The sequence below is a fragment of the Equus caballus genome, chromosome 5 (assembly GCF_041296265.1).
Source record: "Equus caballus isolate H_3958 breed thoroughbred chromosome 5, TB-T2T, whole genome shotgun sequence".
Classification (NCBI taxonomy): Eukaryota; Metazoa; Chordata; class Mammalia; order Perissodactyla; family Equidae; genus Equus; species Equus caballus.
Genome location: NC_091688.1, coordinates 90,180,688 through 90,201,807, shown reverse-complemented (window position 1 = coordinate 90,201,807; position 21,120 = coordinate 90,180,688). Strand labels below are relative to the sequence as shown.

General features: G+C 44.0%; 1 protein-coding gene across 3 annotated transcripts in view; it reads left to right on the top strand.

Annotated features, from left to right (window-relative positions):
* The first annotated feature begins 288 nt into the window (after positions 1-288).
* The window catches only part of GIPC2 (GIPC PDZ domain containing family member 2), a 76,542-nt gene continuing 55,710 nt past the window's right edge, over positions 289-21,120 (top strand). Inside the window, exon 1 of one of the 3 annotated variants that reach the window (XM_014740030.3) lies at positions 289-1,178. In XM_014740030.3, coding sequence (XP_014595516.2) covers positions 942-1,178 — 237 coding nt within the window. In that variant the 5' untranslated portion in view covers positions 289-941. Of the gene's footprint in view, positions 1,347-8,204; positions 8,355-21,120 lie in introns of those variants that run through there. The other 2 variants (XM_070267473.1, XM_070267474.1) reach the window with 2 other exon arrangements.

Here is a 21,120-nt window from a genome sequence, read left to right as displayed (position 1 = left end):
CTAATAATTTAAGACTTTGGCTTTGTTGTGAAAATGTAGGCACAGGCGACTGCAGGGCTGGAGGAAAACAATGTAAGAGATCAGTGAGTGGCACCAGGTGGGAGACGGAGGACAAGGGTCAACTGGTAGCTTAAAAAATAGAGATCCTTGAGGAGCGAAGAGATCAGAGCAATCAAAAGAAAGATTTCTTCGGAGTTTGGGATCGGGAGGTGGGTGGGGTTATAGGCAGGGGGTGGGGAATAGACGGAATTCGCACGTCACACCTAATAGCCTCAATTTTCTCCGTAGAATAAAAGGATTCTCTGCAGAGACCGAGAAAGGCGGAGGTCGGGCAAATGACTCGAGGACAATACTGAGTGGGAGAGAAAGCTGCCCAGGAAAAAGCAAAAAGGATTACTGAGGGGTGCTGACGGTGTTTAACTATGAATTTAAGGTGGCACCTTGAGATTGATGTAAAGCGCAGAGAAGGCAGATGAAGGCTGACTTCCGCTTAAATCCCTACCCTCGACGGCCCAGACGTGCGGGCACCAAGGCGTGTGGCCCAATAGTGTCTGAGAGCCTACTGCGCCTTCTTGAAAAGCACCAGAACGGCCAGAGTGTCTGTTTTCCGTAGCTTTAGCATCCCAAAGCTTTTACGGAAATCGAGCCATTTTTAAAAGGAGGAAGGAGACGCCGGGAGATGAGATGAGGGGCTGTGCCCAGTTTTTTTCCCTCGAGCCATACGGGGGGAGGACAGGCGGCCGCTCCAGGTCCAAGAACTGCTCCTCCGGGGGGAGGAGGGAGCCCTGACCCGGCGTGGCCAGGCGGAAGCGCCTCTGCCATTGGCCCAGCGGCGTCCTTTACCTGAGCCGAGCCCGGGGGCCGGGGCGCAAAGTCCGCGGCGCCGGGCCAAGGAAGCGGCCGTCGGCAGCGCAGGTGAGCCCCGCCATCGGCCAGGCAAGATGCCTCTGGGGCTGCGGCGAAACAAGAAAGCCAAGTCCAGGGAGAGCGCCCGGCTGGTGGAGGGCGAGCCGGCGGGCGCGCGCGGAGGCCTCCCGGACCCCCCGGGTCCCGCGCGCAGGTTTGTTTTCCACGCGCAGCTGGCGCACGGCAGCGCCACGGGCCGAGTGGAGGATTTCGCCAGCATCCAGGAGCTCTACGCCAAGATCGCGGGCGTGTTCGAGATCTCGCCGTCCGAGGTAAGGGCCGGGGGCCGGGCTCAGCCCCTCGCTCCCTCCCACGCGCCGCGTCGGCTGAAATTGCTCCCGCTGGTGAGCAGCGCTTCTCTGAGCCCGACGTCGTGCGCAGGGTGGAGCCCGCCCGCAGCGCCCCAGGGAAGGCGAGAGGGCCCTGCAGGGAAGGGAAAGGTGGGTCCCGGAACCGGAGGAAGTCGCATTCCCTGTGCTCGGAGATGGGCTTCTCGGAAACGCGGGATGACCTTGCTTCCTCGCGCGAACAAGTGTGCGTTAGTAGTCCTGGATCCAGCCGTTAGGGCGGGAGCGCCTTCCCAGAGTCCAGATCTGTCTGGGCAAATGAACACCCTCCACTTTGTCTGGAATTTAGTCTCCTGCTTCCTCTGCGGGGGTGAGACGGCCGCGCTGAGCATCTCCCAGATCAAAAGAGGAGGAGGGGGGCCGGGAAAGGAACTGCCTTCCAGGTAGCACCAAACCGAGGCCCACTTTGCTCCTCATATGTCACGTCCAGCATCAAGACTTTGGTGTTGCCAAGAAGCTTATTATTGCACGAGTGGATAACTTAGTTATACTTAACTACGTAGGACTAGTTAAAATTTTCGGAGGGGAAATCACTAAATTTTACACCATATCGTTGAAAAGGGACCGAAATTTGCTCTAATTAGATTGCGTGTGTTCCTGGAAGTGGAGTTCCGTAGAGGCTCGATTTCGAAAGCACTCGTCTATGCGGATGTTTACGTGATGACTTTATTTATGCTTACCCAAGCGAACTGCAAATATAGGTGCGAGAAGTTAGCCCAAGAAAATATTTTGTCCATACTTCTAGGAAAATCACAACATCTTGTTGCTCTGGAGTCCCGGGAGTGCAAGGAGCTGCCTTTGAGTGACTCCGAGCAGCATGGATTTCTGCTCTTTAAGGTTGCTTATCAGGTCTGTGGAAGGGAAATGGAGGTCAAGGCATAATTCCAAGAGGAGATGAAAGAGAGCTTGAAGCGTAACCTTTTGTTCTTTCAGGGTTCCCAGGCAGTGAGGGGCAAATTACGAACCTATTTGTGAATTATTTATATTGATATAGAATAGTAACGATAATATCTCACGTTTGTCTAGGATGTTTTAATTCAAGGCACTTTCACGGCGCGGGGGGCCAGCCCGTGGCCCCGTGGTTAAGTTCGCGCGCTCTGCTTAGGCTGCCTGGGTTTCGCCCATTGGGATCCTGGGCGCCGGCATGGCACCGCTCGTTAGGCCATGATGAGGCAGCGTCCCACACGCCACAACTAGAGTGTACAACTCTGTAGGGGGGGTGGGTTGGGGAGAAGAAGAAAAAAAAGATTGGCAACAGATGTTAGCTCAGGTGCCAATCCTTGAAAAAAAAACGCACCTTCATGGGAGTAATGTCTTTTGATTTTTCTCTAGGAGAGGTAGGTGGCAGGTAGTTCGATGGGTAGCTAAGGACAGGATTTGGAGACCTACAAACCTGGGTGTGTATCCAGCTTCTGCCACTTACTAGCTGTGTGGGCTTGAGCAAGTTTAACATCCCTCAGTTTTAGCTGTGTATGAAATAGAGACACGAACATCTACCTTGAAGGGTTGTTGTACAGACTGGAGTTCATATATAAACCTGTCAGATTGAATGGTATATGGTCTGCTTAGCAAATTGTAACTAATGTTATTAATCCCTAAGAGTTAAATGAGGGGGCTGAGGTACAAAATCATTGGGCCTTGGCCAAGGGCACATAGCTGGCAAGAAGAAAGCTGGACTGGTATTTAAACTTGGATCTTCTGGTTTCTAAACTTAGTGAGCTCGTTATCATACTTAACTGACGACTTTAAATGTCTCTCCTGTAACCGGGGACTCCAGATTTAGTTCCTTTGCATTAACAGTCTTCCTCATCATAATATATGACGTTATTCTGAGCTCCAGATGCATGACTTTCTTTAATCCACTTAATCCCTGAGAAGTGTTATTGTTAGTATCCCTGCTTCACAGAGAGGAAACTGAGGCTTTGAGGTTCAGGAATTTTTCAGAATTACACATAGTAAGTGGCAGAGCCTGGATTTAAACCCAGGGTTTTTTTCTGACTCCAGATTCCACGAAGCTATATTGCTATGTTGCTTCCCAAGTTTTTCCAGGGTTTCTCAGCAGTAGCTTTGCAGCCGTGTTCAACATTTTCAGTTTCTAACACACTGACTTGCAAGATAAAATTCCAAGATAATATAAACATAAGGTGTTTAGATGTGCTATATCAAAGTTCATAAATTTTTATAACCCAAAATATATATGTTAGTATGTTTATGCATACAACTAACGTTAATGCAAGTTTTCCACGTGTATTAAAAAGAGTTAAGTATAAAGTAAGCATTGAAAAGAGTTAAGGATAAGGTATTGGTCATCATAGTACAATATGTTGTAAGTATCGCAGTAGTTAATTTTGAAACAGAAGTAATTTGTTAAAATAAAATGCACTCCAGTGAGATCCCATTTCCCATCCCATTCCCCCAGCAAGAGCAATAGTGGTGTAAACTTTTAGGATGTCCATGGGGACAAAACATTTCTCCCCTTAATAGGTTGAATATGGTTAACTCAGAAGTCTTGCCATTTCTCCAGAGAGGTGGCTATAAGGACATAAACGGCACTGTATGAGGAGCTGTAGTCTCTTGACTGAGGCAGAAAGGGAAGGACTGAGCCTCACCTGACGTCAGGTACGGCAGGTGCAGGCACATTTACTGGTAGTCCATAATGTGCACATGGCTGTGCTAGGCCTGTAAGCCTACAGTCTGGTCCTTCCGTCCTCCCCAGAGCCCTGGGGCAAGGATCCCTCTCATTTTACAGCTGAGCTAAGTGAGGCTCCGAGAGGTCAAGCAGCCTGCCCAGAGTTGCTGGGCTGGTATGAGGCGGAGCCAGGATTTGAATCCAGGTTTCCTGGTTCCACATCCCGTACGCAGCAACTCGGAGATTCTTGGTAACTGCATTGAAATTCTGAACACAAACCCAGAAAAACTTCCTTTTTAAACAAATGGTCTTTTCTATTAAAGCCTCAGACTCAACCACAACAGTACTTACTGCCTCAAAAAGATGCTCTTGTGAAACTAACAGTTGTGGATTTCACCTATTTCATGATCCCTAGAGGAGGAAGCTAAGGAAACCTATGACTCTCTTGCAGCGTGCAGTCTGTGATCATTACCTTGAAACAGATGGCCAATTATGCAAAAATCCCTTACAGCTGATAGTGTTTTTCTAAATGAGCAATTCTGTAAAGAGAAGAAAAAGTAAATTAATCCTGACTAAAAGAACAGTTAACTCATAAATGCAGGGACACTTTTACAATAAATGGAAATCCATCTTTTAAAATATTCAGATTATAAATGAGTTGATCATTAAACTCTTGAGCTGTAGGCATAAAATTTGTCGAAGGGGCATTTTGAATATTTGACCACTGTAATGTTTGGCGAGGAGTTTATAACATGACATGTTTTCTTAATTCTCTGTGTGGAAAGATTGTAGGAAAAGAGAATGAATTTGAAAGAGCTTTTTAAGAAATAAATCAATGTTGTGGGTTAGATACTTTACCTGTCCAGAAACTGAAAACTGTTTCTTTATAGATTTCAGAAATTATTTCCTTTCACTTGGTTATGTTAGCTTATGTAAGATATAATACTAACTAGTTGACTGAATGAATGGACCAAGCAAATATAGCCACTTCTCTCTCAATATATAAAGCAGTCAAATAAAGCAGTGTACTGGGGAAGCAGAAAAGGCGAGAATTGTGATTTTAATTTCAACTCTATATTCAGCATACAATCATTCTATTATTTCTCTTAACAAAACAAACCTTCCCTTGTCACCTGCCCCCATTGCTTATGCTGTTACCCCATTTCTCCTTTACAGCAAAACTCAGAGGTTGCCGTCTCCAGTGAGATGCATTCTGTATCTCATCTCTCTGCTCAGAACTCTCAGATAGCTCCTCATCTCACTTAGAGCAAAAGCCAAATCCTGTGGTGGGCTACTGGCCCGTTACCTCTCTAACTTCATTGTTGCTCCTGCTCTAGCCGGTCTGACCTCCTGGCCATTCCTGGAACTCTGGAGCTTAGGTCATTGTCTCTTCCAGAACCTCTTCCTGCAGAATGCTCTTCCTTCTTGAAGTCTGCTCAAATGTTACCTTCTCGGTGAGGCTGGCACTGATCAGCCCATTTAGAATTACCCCTCTTCCCTTCCTCACTTAATATTCCTCCCTACCATGCTAACCCCCTATGGATATTTAACTTATTTATTGTGTTTTTCCTCCCCATGTACTAGAATATTAGCGTCACAAAGGCAAGGATTTGTCTATTTTCTTTATGGATGTAGCCCCAAAGGCCTAGAACTATACTTGAAATGTAATTAGAGCTCAAAAAATATTTGTTGAATAAAACAATTCTCACAACTACAGTACGTAAAATCCTGTAGCTTTGGCATAAAGCTTTAGTACTGGTGACAATACTGAGATCTCAGGTAGGTGTTAATTTTTCTGTGTTGTTATGTAAGGAGAGAGACTAGCCTTTGGCGGGGGTAGGAGTGAGGAGCATCACTCACGTCCTGACGGGGGAGGGTGAAGCATGGAGACTGGGAATTTCGTAAGAGTTGTTTCTATCAAATGCTTGCATCTCTATAAATTCATAAGAAGTTATGAAGTTGGAGGCTCTGTTTGCAAAAAATCGCTTCCTAGATGAGTTAGAGCATATGAGGAGATGCTGGTGAAGCTTCCCAGAAACTGCTTCCTCTTCTCTATTTGCTGGCACCAGCACTGAGCTCTTGTGAACGTCAATATTCTGTATTTATGCGGCACTTCTGGAGAACATGAACCGTCCTGTAGGCTTTATCATTTCCTGGCAATGCAGATAACTGGCAAGGGGAACTGTGTTTTTTTCTGCTTCAAAAATGGAAAATCCAGGAAGAATAGAGCAAAATGGGGTTCACTGACTTGCATGCAGCCCCCCCCACCCCTCCCACCCCCCCCCCAGGAAAAACAAACAAAAACACAAAAAAAACAAAGGAGCTGGGAGCCGTTGAGCTCTGAGGACTATGAAACAAGCTCAGTGAAATCGAATAGAAAGAGTACGTGAGAGAGAAAAGCAGCCCCTGACCTCTGGAAGCTGGCCTGACCCTCGTAGCTGGGTCTTGGCGTTCTCCTGTTGGACATCAGTGGTTTCAGAGAACATCAACATCAGATAAGACCACTCTGTGACCGTGATGGATCAAGACAACAATAAGACTACTCTGTAATCATGCCTGAGCAGAGACAAAAACGTGAACATTGTCCAAACCACAAAGATGAGCGGGCGTCCCCCTGCCTGGCTGATGGAAATGACTGCTGCTCCTTTCCCAATCACAGCTTTAGCTTTGATCTTCCCTCCCACCTATAGGTAGGTTGCTAAGATACTCAGTCACAGAATTGCCCCCACTTCCTGGTGGCACCCAATGCAGAGCAAACCCAAGCTTCCTTGGACCTGCCCCCAAATCACGTAACACCAGCCCAGATCCTTTCTAACACCTTCTTACTCAGCCCTCCCACGGTTCCCCATGGGTGCTGTCTCCTTTGATCCAAAGAACAATAAACTTGAGGTGAGAGTTCCTAGTGCTGCTTGAGTGGACATTGACAGTTGTCCTGCTGGATTATTACAGTGCAGATTCTAAAGAGGCACCCTGAATATGGTATCCCTGATCCCACGCATCCTCTATTTTAGTATTTTGATTCTCTGTTCATACCTATCTCAAAAACCTTCAGGGCTCCCCGTTACTTACTGTCTTATTCCTTTTCCAACTGGGTAGCTTATAAACAACAAGAATTTATTGCTCACAGTTCTGGTGGCTGGAAAATCCAAGATCAAGGTGCCAGCATGGTCACCTTCCGGTGAGGGCCCACTTCCTGGTTCTTAGCTTGCACCTTCTTGCTGTGTCCTCACATAGTGGAGGGGGCTGGTGGTCTCTCTGGAGCCTCTCTGTAAGGCACGAATCCCGTTCACGAGGGCTCTACCCTCAAGATTTAAGCAATTCCCCAAAGCCCTACCTTCTAATAGTATCCCCTTTAGGGATTAGGATTTCAACATTTGAATCTGAGGGGAGGGGACACAAACATTGAGACCATAACACTTAGAAATAACCCACCCCCCCAGCCTCACAGTGTCTCCTATTCCTGCCTGCCTCTTGAATTCTGTGCCTGCTGTTCCAATCTCATCTCCTGACAATCCCCTTTTTACATCCCGGAGTGTTTAGCTGTTTCATTCCTCTATGCCTTTGCCCATGCTGTTCTCCATTCTTTGTTCTGAAAGCTTCTACTCACCTCTCCAGTCTCAACTGTCACCTCCTCCAAGAAGCCTTCCTTGTGAACCTGCCAGCCTAGATTAGGTATAATCCCCACTATTGCGTGATTTTAACATAGCTTTAGCACACTGAACATTGAATTTAGTTACTCTATCTCTTCCTGAGGGCTGGGACTTTTTTCAAATTTTTTCCCCAGAATAGCTGGATGGTTTAGCTGAACCATAAAAGTTTGATAAATAAAAGTAGATGATGGCTACAGTAGGAGATGAAGCTGAAGATGTAGACAGTGAGACTACAAATGTCCTTGAAGCTGTACGGATTTTATTCTGTAGGTAATGAGCATAACTCAGATGTTTTTCAGCAGAGAAATGATCCCTGACTTGTATTTTCTAAAGTAGAAACACAATCAATCATTGATTTATTGTGTTTTCTTTATACATGTTTGGTTTAAGTAGAATATAATGGTATTTTCTGGAATTGCACAGTACCATCTGAGAAGTTCTAAATATATCGAAATCATTATGTATGCTTACTATCCCTCATGAGCACGAGCCTTGTTTTCATATGAAAAACTCAAGCAAAAAACCCCCCAAAAACAAAAAAAAAAACCCCAACCATGACTCATGTTGAGAAGTGGGAGGATAATCTAGGTTAGCAGCTGCCTTATAGACCTCATTGCTGTTTGGAAGATAAGAAATGGATGACTGTTGCTTTTTATGCGCGAAGTCTCCTGCAGGAGGTGGGTGAACAATCCCGGAATAAAGTTCGGACTCCTGGGCAGGGGCCCACCGCTCCCTGCTTCCTCACAGCCCGATGGCTGGCCCTCCTCCTTCCCCCACCTGCTCCTTCCACTCCAGCATTCCGGGCGGATGTGGAAAGCTCTGGCAGGTTGTGAGAGATGGAGGCACTCTGGCTACCTCGAGCAATTTGTAGATGTGTATTTGTTTATGTCATTAGGATATACAGGGAGGTAAGGAAGCTCAGGACGGCCTCTGCAGCTGTGCAGTCAGGTTCCGTGGACAACTGGAGCATCGTTCATGCTGTCCACGTGAAAGCAGTAGTTCTGGACTTTGGCGAACCAGGAGCAAATCTAGGTATCCTTCACCGGCCGTCTCAGCCTCTCTCTCTACTTCTTCTTCTGTTCTTGACTGATTCTCTCCTCTCGTCCTTTTAACTTTTCTCCTTTAAGATCCATCTTATCTCATCTCTCTGTGTCTTTCTGTTTCTTTGCCTCTCTACTTTTCTATGCCTGACTCTGTCTCAAATTTAAACTCCCAGGGGCCAGCTCGGTGGCACAGTGGTTAAGTGTGCACGTTCTGCTTCGGCAGCCCAGGGTTCGCCGGCTCAGATCCCAGGTGCGGACATGGCACCGCTTGGCAAGCCATGCTGTGGTAGGTGTCCCCCATATAAAGTGGAGGAGGATGGGCACGGATGTTAGCTCAGGGCCAGTCTTCCTCAGCAAAAAAAAGAGGAGGATTGGCAGCAGATGTTAGCTCAGGGCTAATCTTCCTCAAAAAAAAAAAAAGTAAACTCCCTAAGAGAGAGTCCCTGTGTTGGTGAGTCAGGGTACAGTTAGAGTGGGACAGCACCGTTGGACCTGTGGGGCTCATCTCTGGTCCAGCCTGGGGGGAGTGTGGTACAAAGGCAGGTGAACAGTGGATAAGGAGTCCCAGTGGAGAGGGTCCTGGGCATGGCAGGTATTCCGAAGACTTTCTTTTGGTGAGGAAGATTAGCTCTGAGCTAACATCTGTGCCAATCTTCCTCTGTTTTGTATGTGGGACTCTGCTACTGCTTGGCTTGACGAGCAGTGTGTAGGTCTGCGCCCAGGATCTGAACCTGTGAACCCCTGGCTGCCGAAGCGGAGCATGCAAATTTAACCACTACACCACCGGGCCAGCCCCTCTGAAGATTTCTTAAATTAGGGGAATGGCAGGTATCTCCCATGACCTGTCCAGAATATGAAACTATTTTTAGTTCTCTGTGATTTTTATATGTTGTTCTTCCCTTTACCTGGAACTCTTTCCCTGTTAACTCTGTTAAAAGATAAACAGGGATATTAAAAATTTCAGGAGTTTATCTGAGCAAAAACCAATTCAGATTGGACAGACCCAAGCCAGAAGTGGTTGGTAGTGCTCCACAGACAGGAGCTGTGGGCAAGGGTTTTACAGAGAGGGCACAAAGCAAAGCAAGGAGATTATTTCGTTGGCGGTAGTTAAGCAGTTGCCTTATTTGGGAAAGCCTAGTTGCTGTTTGTGAGTGGTTGTCCTTAGGTTTTGATTTCTTAACCTTGAGGCATTTCAGGCTTAGGTTTTGGTTTGGTTTGTAGGCTGCTGAGGCATTAGAACCACCTCAGCCTAAAGGCCTCCTTGCTTAATTAATTTAAGAACTTGTACTTGTGCTCAGGAGTCTCTACCCAAAGTCTTCCCCCCACCTCAGGGTTCCATGCCTCTCCTCTGAGCTTCCATAACTCCTCCAGACTGGATGGTAGTTATTGACTTACTGTCTGTCTCTTCCATAAGATTGAGAGCTGCTCTGGGCAGGAACTGGCAGTTAACATACAGTGAATTTTTTTCATTTTAAACTTTTTATTATGGAATATTTAAATACATGCAAAAGCAAAGAGAATAGTGTCATTTAACTGCCTTGTGCCAGCTTCAACAATTATCAACACTTGCCAACATTTCTTCTTTTCATTCCCTGTTAAAAAAAAAAAGAAAAGTTTTAAGCCCAGCCCCATGGCATAGTGGTTAGGTTTGGTGCACTCTGCTTTGGTGACCCAGGTTCACAGGTTTGGGTCCTGGCATGGACCTACACCGCTTGTCAGCCATGCTGTGGTGGTGACCCACATATAAAATAGAGGAGGATTGGCACAGATGTTAACTCAGGGCTAATCTTCCTCAAGCAAAAAAAGAGGAAGATTGGCAACAGATGTTAGCTCAGGGCAAATCTTCCTCAGCAAAAAAAAAAAAAAAAAAAATTTTTATTAAATATAGCACAAGTAGAGGAAAACACATAAAACAAAGATACAACTTAATGGATAAGTTAAACATCCATGTAGCCACATCCATGTCAGAAGACAGTCCTTGCCAGAACCTTCCATATACTCCCATCCTACCTGCCCCCCAAGAGTAACCACTGTCCTGACTTTATGGCAATTAGTACTTTTTAAAAATAGTTTTATAACCTAAGTGTGTTTTCGTAAACAGAATAATTTAGACTACTTTTAAATCTATAGGTTCCCTTCCATCCTGTTTTTTCCCTTTCTAATGTATTGTTGAAGACGCCGGATCATTTATCCTGTATAGTTTTTCAGTTTGTATTTTGCTGACTGCATTCCTGTAGTGTAGTTTAGTGTCCCCTGTCATTGTATTATCTTATAAGTTGACAGTTATACCTTAAGGCTTAATCAGATGAGGTTTAATCTATTTTTTCTACCTGATGAGACAATATAAAAAATCGAGTTAAAGTTTTTACTGATGGAATGAATGAATAAAATCCACAGGGAAAACGGGGTAAGTCTTACCTTTTATAATGGTGTCAATATTCCTGCTGGAATAGATCTAGCCCATTTTGAAAAATCTCTTCTCTGTCCTGTTCCTGTTGCCTGTACAATGAAGCAGCTGTGCCTTTCCACAACCTTTTGAACCTAAGGCTAGAACTCTTTGGGAGCCCTTCATCCCGAATAAACCCTGCCTCCGTACCCTTGACAGAGCCAGGTGGATTCCTTCCTACGTCAGGATGCTGGCAGAATTTTAATTCTTCAAAGGAGATCGCTGGAAAGATATTTCTTCCTGCCATGTGTATAAAGAACCAAGTACTGGGAAAAAAGTGGATGCCCTCTAGTAAGGGGTGTTTATCGTACAGAAATGTGCACTTTTATCGTTTGTACATGTTAGGAATTTGCAACAGGAGAGAGTCATTCTGATTTTTAAATAGAAGGGATTCATGTTAGGCCTGTTCAATCCTATCCTTCATTAGAAAATTTCTTGATTATTGACTTTGTGCCAGTCACTGCTCTAAATCTCGGGCTCCATCAGTTAGCAAAACCAGACACGGTCCCTGCCCGTGGGGAGCTTGTGTTCTAAGCCTCCTGCCCATGAGGCGGATGCTTCTGGAGTCATGACCAATATCAGCCAGACTGAGTGCGTTGGGCATTTGTTGGCCTATTCTCTCAGCTCTTACAATGTAGGGCTCCTTTTTACATCCATTTTTCTTGTATTTTAAGAAAAAGGGACCTAGAAGCTTTGCCAGGCAGGAGGAGAACATAAGCGTGTGTATACCTTTTGCTGGACAACCCTCCGTCATTTATATGGTCGCTCTCACCTCCTCTGTGCTATATGCTTTTAAACCTCCCCACTGTCTGGAAGTACTGAATTACAGCAGAGCTCAGTGGTTGAGAGTGCCACTTACTGTCTGTGAGACCTTGGGCAAGTTCCTGGCTGCTCTGTTTCTGTTCCTCATCTGTAAAATGGCATTAATGATAGTAGCCACCATAGAAGATTATTGTGAGGGGTAAATGAAATAATGTATGTAAGCACATAGGTCACTGCTTGGCATAGCGTTAGTATTCATCAAATGTTAGTTGTTATAATTCTGGAGTCAAAAGGGCCTATATTGAATTCCAACCTTTTTTTTTTTTTTAAAGATTGGCACCTGAGCCAACAACTGTTGCCAATCTTCCAATCTTTTTTTTTTTTCTGCTTTTTCTCCCCAAATCCCCCAGTACATAGTTGCATATATTTTTAGTTGTGGGTCCCTCTATTTGTGGCATGTGGGATGCTACCTCGACGTGGCCTGATGAGCGGTGCCATGTCCACGCCCAGGATCTGAACCGGCGAAACCCTGGGCCCCCGAAGAGGAGCACACAAACTTAACCACTCAGCCACGGCGCTGGCCCTGAATTTCAACCTTTTAACCTGTTTACCTACCAAGTAAACAAGCCAGGCCTGATTACTTTTTTTTTTTTTTAAAGATTTTATTTTTTCCTTTTTCTCCCCAAAGCCCCCCGGTACATAGTTGTGTATTCTCCGTTGTGGGTTCTTCTAGTTGTGGCATGTGGGACGCCGCCTCAGCGTGGTCTGATGAGCAGTGCCATGTCCGCACCCAGGATTCGAACCAACGAAACACTGGGCCGCCTGCAGCGGAGCGCGCGAACTTAACCACTCGGCCACGGGGCCAGCCCCCAGGCCTGATTACTTTTAACTAATTTTTGCTGAAGGAATCCACTCATCTGAGTGCTTACTATGAGTCCAGAATTGTGCTTGATGTTGGAAACATAAAGGTGACAAATACATAGCTCCTTCCTCCAGTTGCGTTCAGTTCAAAGAGAAGAAACTTAACTAGTTTCTAGTTCAGCTAGAAGAGTTTCCCAAAATGTGTTCCAAGGAATACTAATCTCTTGAAATATTATAGAGAAATGCCTTCAGTTGTCAAATAACTTTGAAAAATGTATCTTGTAAATTCGTAGTACATATTAAAGGCTCTAAGAAGTCCAGTAAAAATTTCAAAAGCTTGGTGTTTCTCCTTTCCCACGTTTATTTGACTATGGAACTTGTCCTTTTTTTCCTCTGCATAACACTCCTTGGACCAACATTCCAAGGGACGTACTGAAAAAAAGTGCTTATATATTATTAAAAAAGCTATTCCTTGCCTTTTTTTGGAGAGCTTTCTGGTTGGTGAACACATGGAGGTGCTGGCAGGGTGGCGCACGGCGAGAGGGCCAGGAAGCTCTGTGTCCCTTCCCTCATACCTTGTCGCATGCATCTTTTCCATCTAGATGTTCATCTGTATCCTTTATCATATCCTTTAATAAACTGGTAAATGAGGAAGACATTTAAAAGGCAAGACAGCACAGTGTTTTTCCAGGAGGCAGTAATTAGAAATGAATTAGAGCTTCCGACAGAGTGAAAACCAGAAGGCCATGTTTACATCTTATGTTTACTACAGCCCAGGCTTATGACCCTTCATTATCTGAGTCATCTCGCAACCATCTTCTGCAGATGGATGTGATTTGTAACTTTAGCTCAACTGGGATTTGAGATATGTGAGTGAGTTGTTTTGCTTTTTTTAAGTCTTAAGGACAGTTTTGTTATATCTAAACCAATTTCAGCATCAAAAGAGCAGCAGCTACACACCATGTTCTTCTGCTATCTCTTTTAAAGATGTTTCAGCATTATTCTGAGAACTCAGGCAGACTCACTGAGACTCCAACGTAAACCTCTAATTTTGAACAGAACTCACTCCTAGTAGCTTTTTACTCTGGGCCTTTCAGTTCATCATTCATCCAAATGGGAAAAGCGAGTTACAGAAATAAACATGTATATTAAAAGGCCGAGAGAATAAGAGCTCAACCCTCTGGGAGGTCGTCTTCCCTTGCTCATACCTCGAGGGCTTTGGTTTCCACTCCCTCCAATACTTCCATGTATTCGTTTGTAACCAGCTGTCCAGCCAGCCTCAACCGCCCGATCCCAAGGGAGCAGCATGAAAAGAGATGGAGAGAGTAAAAGACTAGGAGATATCATAAGCCAACTTGGCTGACCTATAGAAGAAAATGAAAGCCAAGCTCTGTTGGCCCCAATGCTGAAAACTCCAGCAGTGGCAGGAGAAATGAAGGCCATGTGCTGGAGAGAAGAAAAAGAAAGTCAGCCACGTGAAAGAAACAGGGCACAGAAATGGCAGCTTGAGCTGAAGAGAATGATGGTCAGAGAAGAGGGTCAGAGTGTGCGGGAAGGTAGGGAGATCCATGAGAGAGAAGAGAAACACAAACTACACCAGCAAGGCAGTTGGGGGACATCCCGAAAGGGCGTATTGCCCACCAAATGTTCCCAGTGGCGCTCATAATTATCATGGTACCACATTATTACTTACTAGGGTGTCAGCTCGTTAGCTTATGGTGTGATATGTGTATTTTACTGTTTTTTTCTAAGGTGTAATACATTGTAGAAAGCTTTCCTTCAACAGTTTGGAATAATTTTAAGTGTTCAGTTATCTAGAAAATTCACTTTTGCATCATCTATTATTCCTCAATTAATCTCAATAAGTAATTTTATAATTTCAAAAGAAAAAGCTATTCCTCAATTGTCGCATTCTGTGATAAAAAGATTCCCTGTAAGGGGCTGGCCCGGTGGCACACCGCTGAAGTGCGTGCGTTCTGCTTCTTGGCGGCCCTGGGTTTGCGAGTTCGGATCCCGGGTGTGGACATGGCACCGCTTGGCAAAAGCTATGCTGTAGTGGACGTCCCACATATAAAGTAGAGGAAGATGGGCATGGATGTTAGCTCAGGGCCAGTCTTCCTCAGCAAAAAGAGGAGGATTGGCAGCAGTTAGCTCAGGGATAATCTTCCTCAAAAAAAAAAAAAAAAATTCCCTGTCTATGATGATAATATTCTATTTACTTAACGCTTATATTTTATTTCATTCTGATGAACTCTGCCAGATAGTTTCCATTTTACCCTTGTCCTCTGCTGGTCTTTTTGCTGATCTCTTCTCTTCACTGTCCAGCTTTGGGTAAGTCTTCCATCTCGTTGGCCTTCAGTTTCTTCATATGTGATATGGGGTGGGGTCGACTGGATCAGTGGTTCCCAAGTGAGTGGTTGTATCTCAGAATCACCTGGTGACCTTTTGAAAAAAACAGATTTCTGGGCTCCACCTCTACAGATTTGGGCTTGGGCCTGAGAATGTTGTAATTTTTGAAAGTTTCCCTGATCCCCAGGCTGTCAGCCTGTCATCCATCAGTAGAGAGGTGTTCAGGAACCACTAATTAGATGAGGAGAGCCAAGGTACTTTTCAGCTTGAAGATTCCTGCAGGGCTTGTGCACTCAATAATATTTGAGTGTCATCTTTGTGTACAAAGTATTGAAACAGTACGTACAAAAGGTTAGCACCAAGTGCCTGGAGCTTACAATATATAGGAGTGGTGGTGGTAAGAGTAAAACTAAAACTATGCATAATGCTGATATGTATATGGAATATGGAGGATGCTGCCGGAGGTACCAGATATGCTGGTGGGGATATGGTAGGCAGAGATCAAAGAAGGGTGAGATGGAGCCTGGCTGGAAAAATTATGGCAGAGCCCCAAAAGTCTTGAGCCATGTGTACATTTACTTCTCAGTGTATATACGCAACATGTAATTTTGATTCCACAATTGTGAAACTCTAACTATACGGGAAAGTGTGGCAACGAAACTGAGGAAATAAAAAGACTTCAAATCAGAGGCTGTTTTTGACATTACTAAAATGCTAAACAAAACATAGCAAAAGCTCTGTCTGCTTTGCAAGTGGCTGGACTATGGAAATCCTTGAAACTGTAGAGAGCCTGGTGTGTTTGAATGGTCATTTACAGGTCGCTTCTTGTTAGTCAGGTGCAGGACAGAGAGCTTCAGACTGAAACACCAGTAGTCCTCCCTGTCCAACAGAGATAAATAAAACATGAAGTGTTTTGAGCTCAATAAACATTTTAGAAAATAGAATTCCATTTGTATGATTCAGTAAGGCCCAGTGATATAAACTTGAAATAAAATTTTAGAAGCTAGGGCATATTTTCTGCTTTTCTGACTTCAAATGTATTGCTTGGCAATTTGGGATGGTGATGTCACACAAGTTCTTTTGTAGTTGCCTCAAAACTTTCTGGATATAAGCAGGATAGCTATAATCAATTTGTAAAATCTATTCCTAATCCAGCCTGTCCCGTCTCTTGACCTCCTCCAGCGTTCTTAATTGCACCCTGCCTCTCAGGTCTGCCCCTTCCCATCCACCTGTTGGCTCTTAGGTAATGAGGGTGTCCATAATGTGTCACTGAAAACCAACAAAGGAAAGCGGTCTCTGTGCTTTTGTGTTTTGTTCATTCCCTGAATCTACTAGCAGAAATTACTCTCTGTGAAGCGGAAGTTCACAGTGGAGGTGCACAGTAACTGATGTTATTTAAAACCAGTTTTTATTTTAATTGAAAAGATGACATATGCACATAATAAAAATTCAAAGAAAGTGGGTCACCCAGAACCACAGTTCCCTAGTCCTCTTCCCCAGAAGCGTCTGCTGTGGCCACATTTTTGGCCATCTTTCCAGAAAAATACTCTATGAATTTATAAGTGTGTGTGTACGTGTGAAAGTATGTGCACATCTGTGTAAGTATAGACACCCCTGCTTCCACTTTTCTTTTAATGCAACTAGGAGCGCACTATATACCTATGCTATACAGTTGGTAGTGGCAGAAGGAAAGAGTGGACCTAAGAAAGAGCCCCTGAGGTGTGGGAATGGCAGAGTCGCTAGGGTCCTTGCAGTGTCCCAGGGGGCCACAGAGCATCCTTCATGCCAGGAGAGCTGATATTGTGTCTTTAATGATGATGAGCCAATTGTCAATAATTCCTAAGAAGTCTGCATGTCTTCTGAAAAGCTGCTTGTGTTTCTGTGTGTCTCCTTATGATAAAATCCCCATCACCTGAGGTAACCAAAGGTGTTCCTTGAAACTATTCAGACACAAGGAACTAATTAACAAATACCTTTGGGCTAAATATTTGGGATAGACAAAGGAAAGAGGAAGCCAATTAGGGATGGATGGCTGTCACTGCTTCTCTGGATTGGGTTCTAAAAAACTGGCTGTCCTCACTCATCTGAGAAACTCTAGCCTTGCTATTTGCTGTGCTGAGTTCTTGGAGATTCAAATATGGAGTAGGAAGTTGAAGCTTAGACATGACTAATACCAGGGAGGTCCTGTGGCTTCTGTGGATAAGTGAAAGGCAAGAAGGCACTTTAGACCTCGTCAGTGATAGTATATTAGCTTTTCAGAAACATATCTGACCCTTAATAAGTAGTGGCTAAGAGGCTCAAGAACTAGAGTATTTAGAAAGTATATATGCTATTATATAAAAAAAATCTCCCTGGAGATAAAGCACATGTAGAGAAATGGTCTCAGCTTTTTTTTTTTAATGGCTAAAATCCAGGATCTACATCTCAGTCTGTGAAAGTCACAGGTTCTTAAGTTACAGCGTTAATTATAAGTGACCTTAGAGGGATACACAGTAACAAGGTGGAAGATATGATAATTCTGTATCCATTCTTGGAACAATTTACATATCTGTATGTTGCATTAATGTAGTAGTGGTTGTGTGATTGACATTAACACTATGTCCTTCGTGATCCAGGGCCAGAACCTTAATTTAACCTCCTGAACCTTCTTACATTTGATACCAGCAGTGTGTTCTGGGTTTCGTTAGGTATTAGGTGCTGGTCATCACTCCTCTTACTCCCTTTCTCCTTCTGTATTCTTTATACTGTCCCCTTCCTATCTTAATTTTCTGGCTTTTATGGAAAGGTGAGTGGGGGAAGGGAAGCACATCATGAGTGTTAAGGAGGAAGGAATTATTGTTGACTACCTGCTATCACCATTTAACCCATGCTATCTTACCTGAAATAATTCTTCTTACCAGAACCCCTGGAAATTACTGTCAGCAACTTTTCTGAAATGATGAACAATTCTTGGTAAGGTTCTGCACAAAGAAATCAGTCTTCCCTTGATTTACACGGTAATTGCAGTCCAGGAAAATTCATAACAAAACATACTTTATCTGTAACACAGGGTCTGAGCTTAAGTAATTATATATTTTCTCTTCCCACCATGAGTAACTAGTAAGACATCTGAAAATCATGCAAAATGTCACCCAGCTCTTCACTGAGCTGGGCCTCTCTGAACCTTAGAGTTCATATAGTATTCCTACCTCATCCCCTGTCTCTCCTGAGTGCCAGTGGTGTGACAATCATGGTAACAACCAAAAAAGCTCCACAAAATTTCAGTCTTTTTCCTTAGAGGCCAACATCACCACCCTCCCCCTGCAACACTGCAGTTATGCCGGGTTGCTTGACGTTAAGTACTTGCTCTACACTGTGAAATTAGGAGACAAGGGGGACAAAATGGGAAAGCAACAAGAAGGGAAAACCAGTGGGAAGACCTCCTGTGGGTTTTATACTTTTAGGGTCAGTCTTTTAGGATTGTAATTATACAGAGTGGAACAGGTGGTGGGTTTGTTAAATTTGGGGTTTCAGGCTTTTGTAGACTCTCAAAGCTCCACGTGTTGCTTGGCTATTTTGCAGGCTTATGGGGTCCTAGGAAAGATGGAGAGTCAGGCGGCTGATAGGAAAGCTCTGGGGTCAGTCTGATGGGGAGGTGAATTTCAGTGTAGGGTGGCATGCCTTGGGTTTGATGCCTGGAGATGCCATCTTTTGGCATCAGTTTTCTCACTGGGAAAATGTACAAATAATATCTACCTTATAGGATTGTTTGAGAATGGAATGAAATAGCTTATTGGGTATCTAGAGCAATTGTTCAATAAATGTTAGTTCTCTTTCCCTCTAAAAAGATGCTTTCTCTGGCCATTTTTTGATACTTTTTTTGGCAAATTTTCCTTGTGATTTGTCTATTCTAGACCTGTAAAATTTTCATTCTCCTACCCTTTGCCTAATCTGAGAAAATAAGGAAAACAAATTTAAAAGTATATCTGTATACATGACCCTTAAACTAAGTTATCTCAGCGTAGAAATCTACATTGTAGGGACTAATCTGGACTCTTCTGATGAGAACTTCCTCAATAAAGTTTAGTATAAACCTAATAAACTATTTCAGTCAACAAAGTTGAAGATCTCAGAGAAGTAGTAAATATACCAGTTTATTCAGAATTGTTTTGCATTGTCTTTGTCAATGCTTGTTTCTCCTGAGCCAAAAATAACTCTTTAGTAATACTGATGTTTCTTTGTGTCATATTTCTAAGCATAGAGAATATCTGTGACAAAATGTGTCTCAGCGTATAATTCTATTCTTCTCCCTTCCACCACTGAACATTTAGAGTCATTCTCAATTCTCCTCACACTCATTGAGTCTCCTAGAATCTTAATTATGCTCAAGTCATGGACACTGATATTTGTTCCCAAGAAGCTTCTGGGGAAGATTGCTTAGATGCTAAGGGGTAAAGGAAGAACTCTATCACTGCCTTTCCTCAAAATCCAAATCACATGTTTTTCCTTTTGTCCTGTACTATCTTAGTCTTACCATCCTGAAATGGGAACATACTTATTTGGTCAACTTAACAGAAGATGCATTATAAATAGGTGGCCATATAATTTATATTCTAAACCCAGACACTTGAGAGAATGAAAGGGATGGTATTAATAATTACTTTGGGACAACAGGGGTAAGCTGGGACCTGGGGTCATCCCAGTTATAACCAAATTGCCTACGAGAAGAGGAAAAAGAAGAATATGATGTGAGAAAGTTTATCAAACATTTGCTAATTAAGCACCAACAGTATACAAGCCAGTTTGCTGGGCAGTAAGGAAGGTTTTGAATTAGAGGCATTTGGGGAGAGGATGGGAGAGAAGAGTGTGGGCATAAAAATAGAAGCAGGTAGTGAGGGCGCAGTGTCAGCACGAAGCCTGGAGCCAGGAGACTCTGGTACTCCTCGTCCTGGCCCTGGCTTGGTGACACATTCCTGGGAGTTGAGGATGGAGCCCCGTGATAGCCGCCAGCTTCTTCGGGAAGCCTCCTGACCCTGCTGGGTCCTCCTCCCCTCTTCTGACTGCTCGCCTGCCCCAGTCCCAGGAGCAGGACAGGCAGGAATGGCAGTAATGTTGGCAAGCAGGGGGAGGGAAGAAGCTGCTTGTGAGAGTGGGAGGCAGGAGCTGGTAATAAACAGCTCGAGCAGAGGCAAGAGTCTTTCAGCCAGGGCTGTGTCTAAGTGTCTCCGTTCTGTGACAGAATTCTCTTCTTGGCAGCTGCTCTCCACCTCTTCCCAGCCTCTGTTCTTGGGGCTCTCTATCCCTGGGGTGGGAAATGATTCAAAATGGCGCAAGCCCAAGCCTAGGAGAATCTTCACACACGCTCCCCAGATTCAGGGCTAACCTCACTTGTGTCACACCAGCTCTTCCCATAGGTGAAGTTTTGTATGCTTCTCAAACTTTCTAATGAATAATTTAAGTGTCTAAGGCGATCAATGAGTTTGTCTCCACCCCCTCCCCCCAAGCCTTTGTCACCCTCATCTAGGGAACCCTGTAGTACATTTTCCTTTGTCACCTCTAACCCAGTCACTCTGTAGTACATTTTCCTAATGTCTTTCAGGTGTCCTAGTTTAGAATAAAAATCAATTTCAGTCTTTCTCTCTCTCTCAAGATGTTTCTCGCATGGCCCCTTTTTTTCATAAAGTGCTCATCTCTGTCAGAATTTCTGTTCTAGGGAGTAGTAAGGAATAGACCAGCCTCCCCCATCTTGACACCTGACGGGCTCACCATGCTTGCTTTCCAATTTTCCATGATTCATTTGGGTGGTTTTTAAATATCACATCCTTTGTACACATTTCGTCGTAAGTCTGTGTCCTGGGCTAATAATGCTGTGGAAACACAAATCTTAAAATTTTGATTAAGGACCCTTTTGTGATCTAATAACCATCTTTTATGAACTGTATTTCTATATTCATTTGGCGAACTGCAAAGTTTAACCATACATCTCTACTAATAATTCTAGTTTATAATATTAATTATGTTTCACAAGCCACACTTCTTCACTGGTCTCAGATGTAAATTGTCCCCTTTGTTATAGACTCTCTTTGCCCTCTTAGGCTGTCTTCCATCTTAAATGTCAAACGAGAGGACAGATTTAAGAAGATAAGTG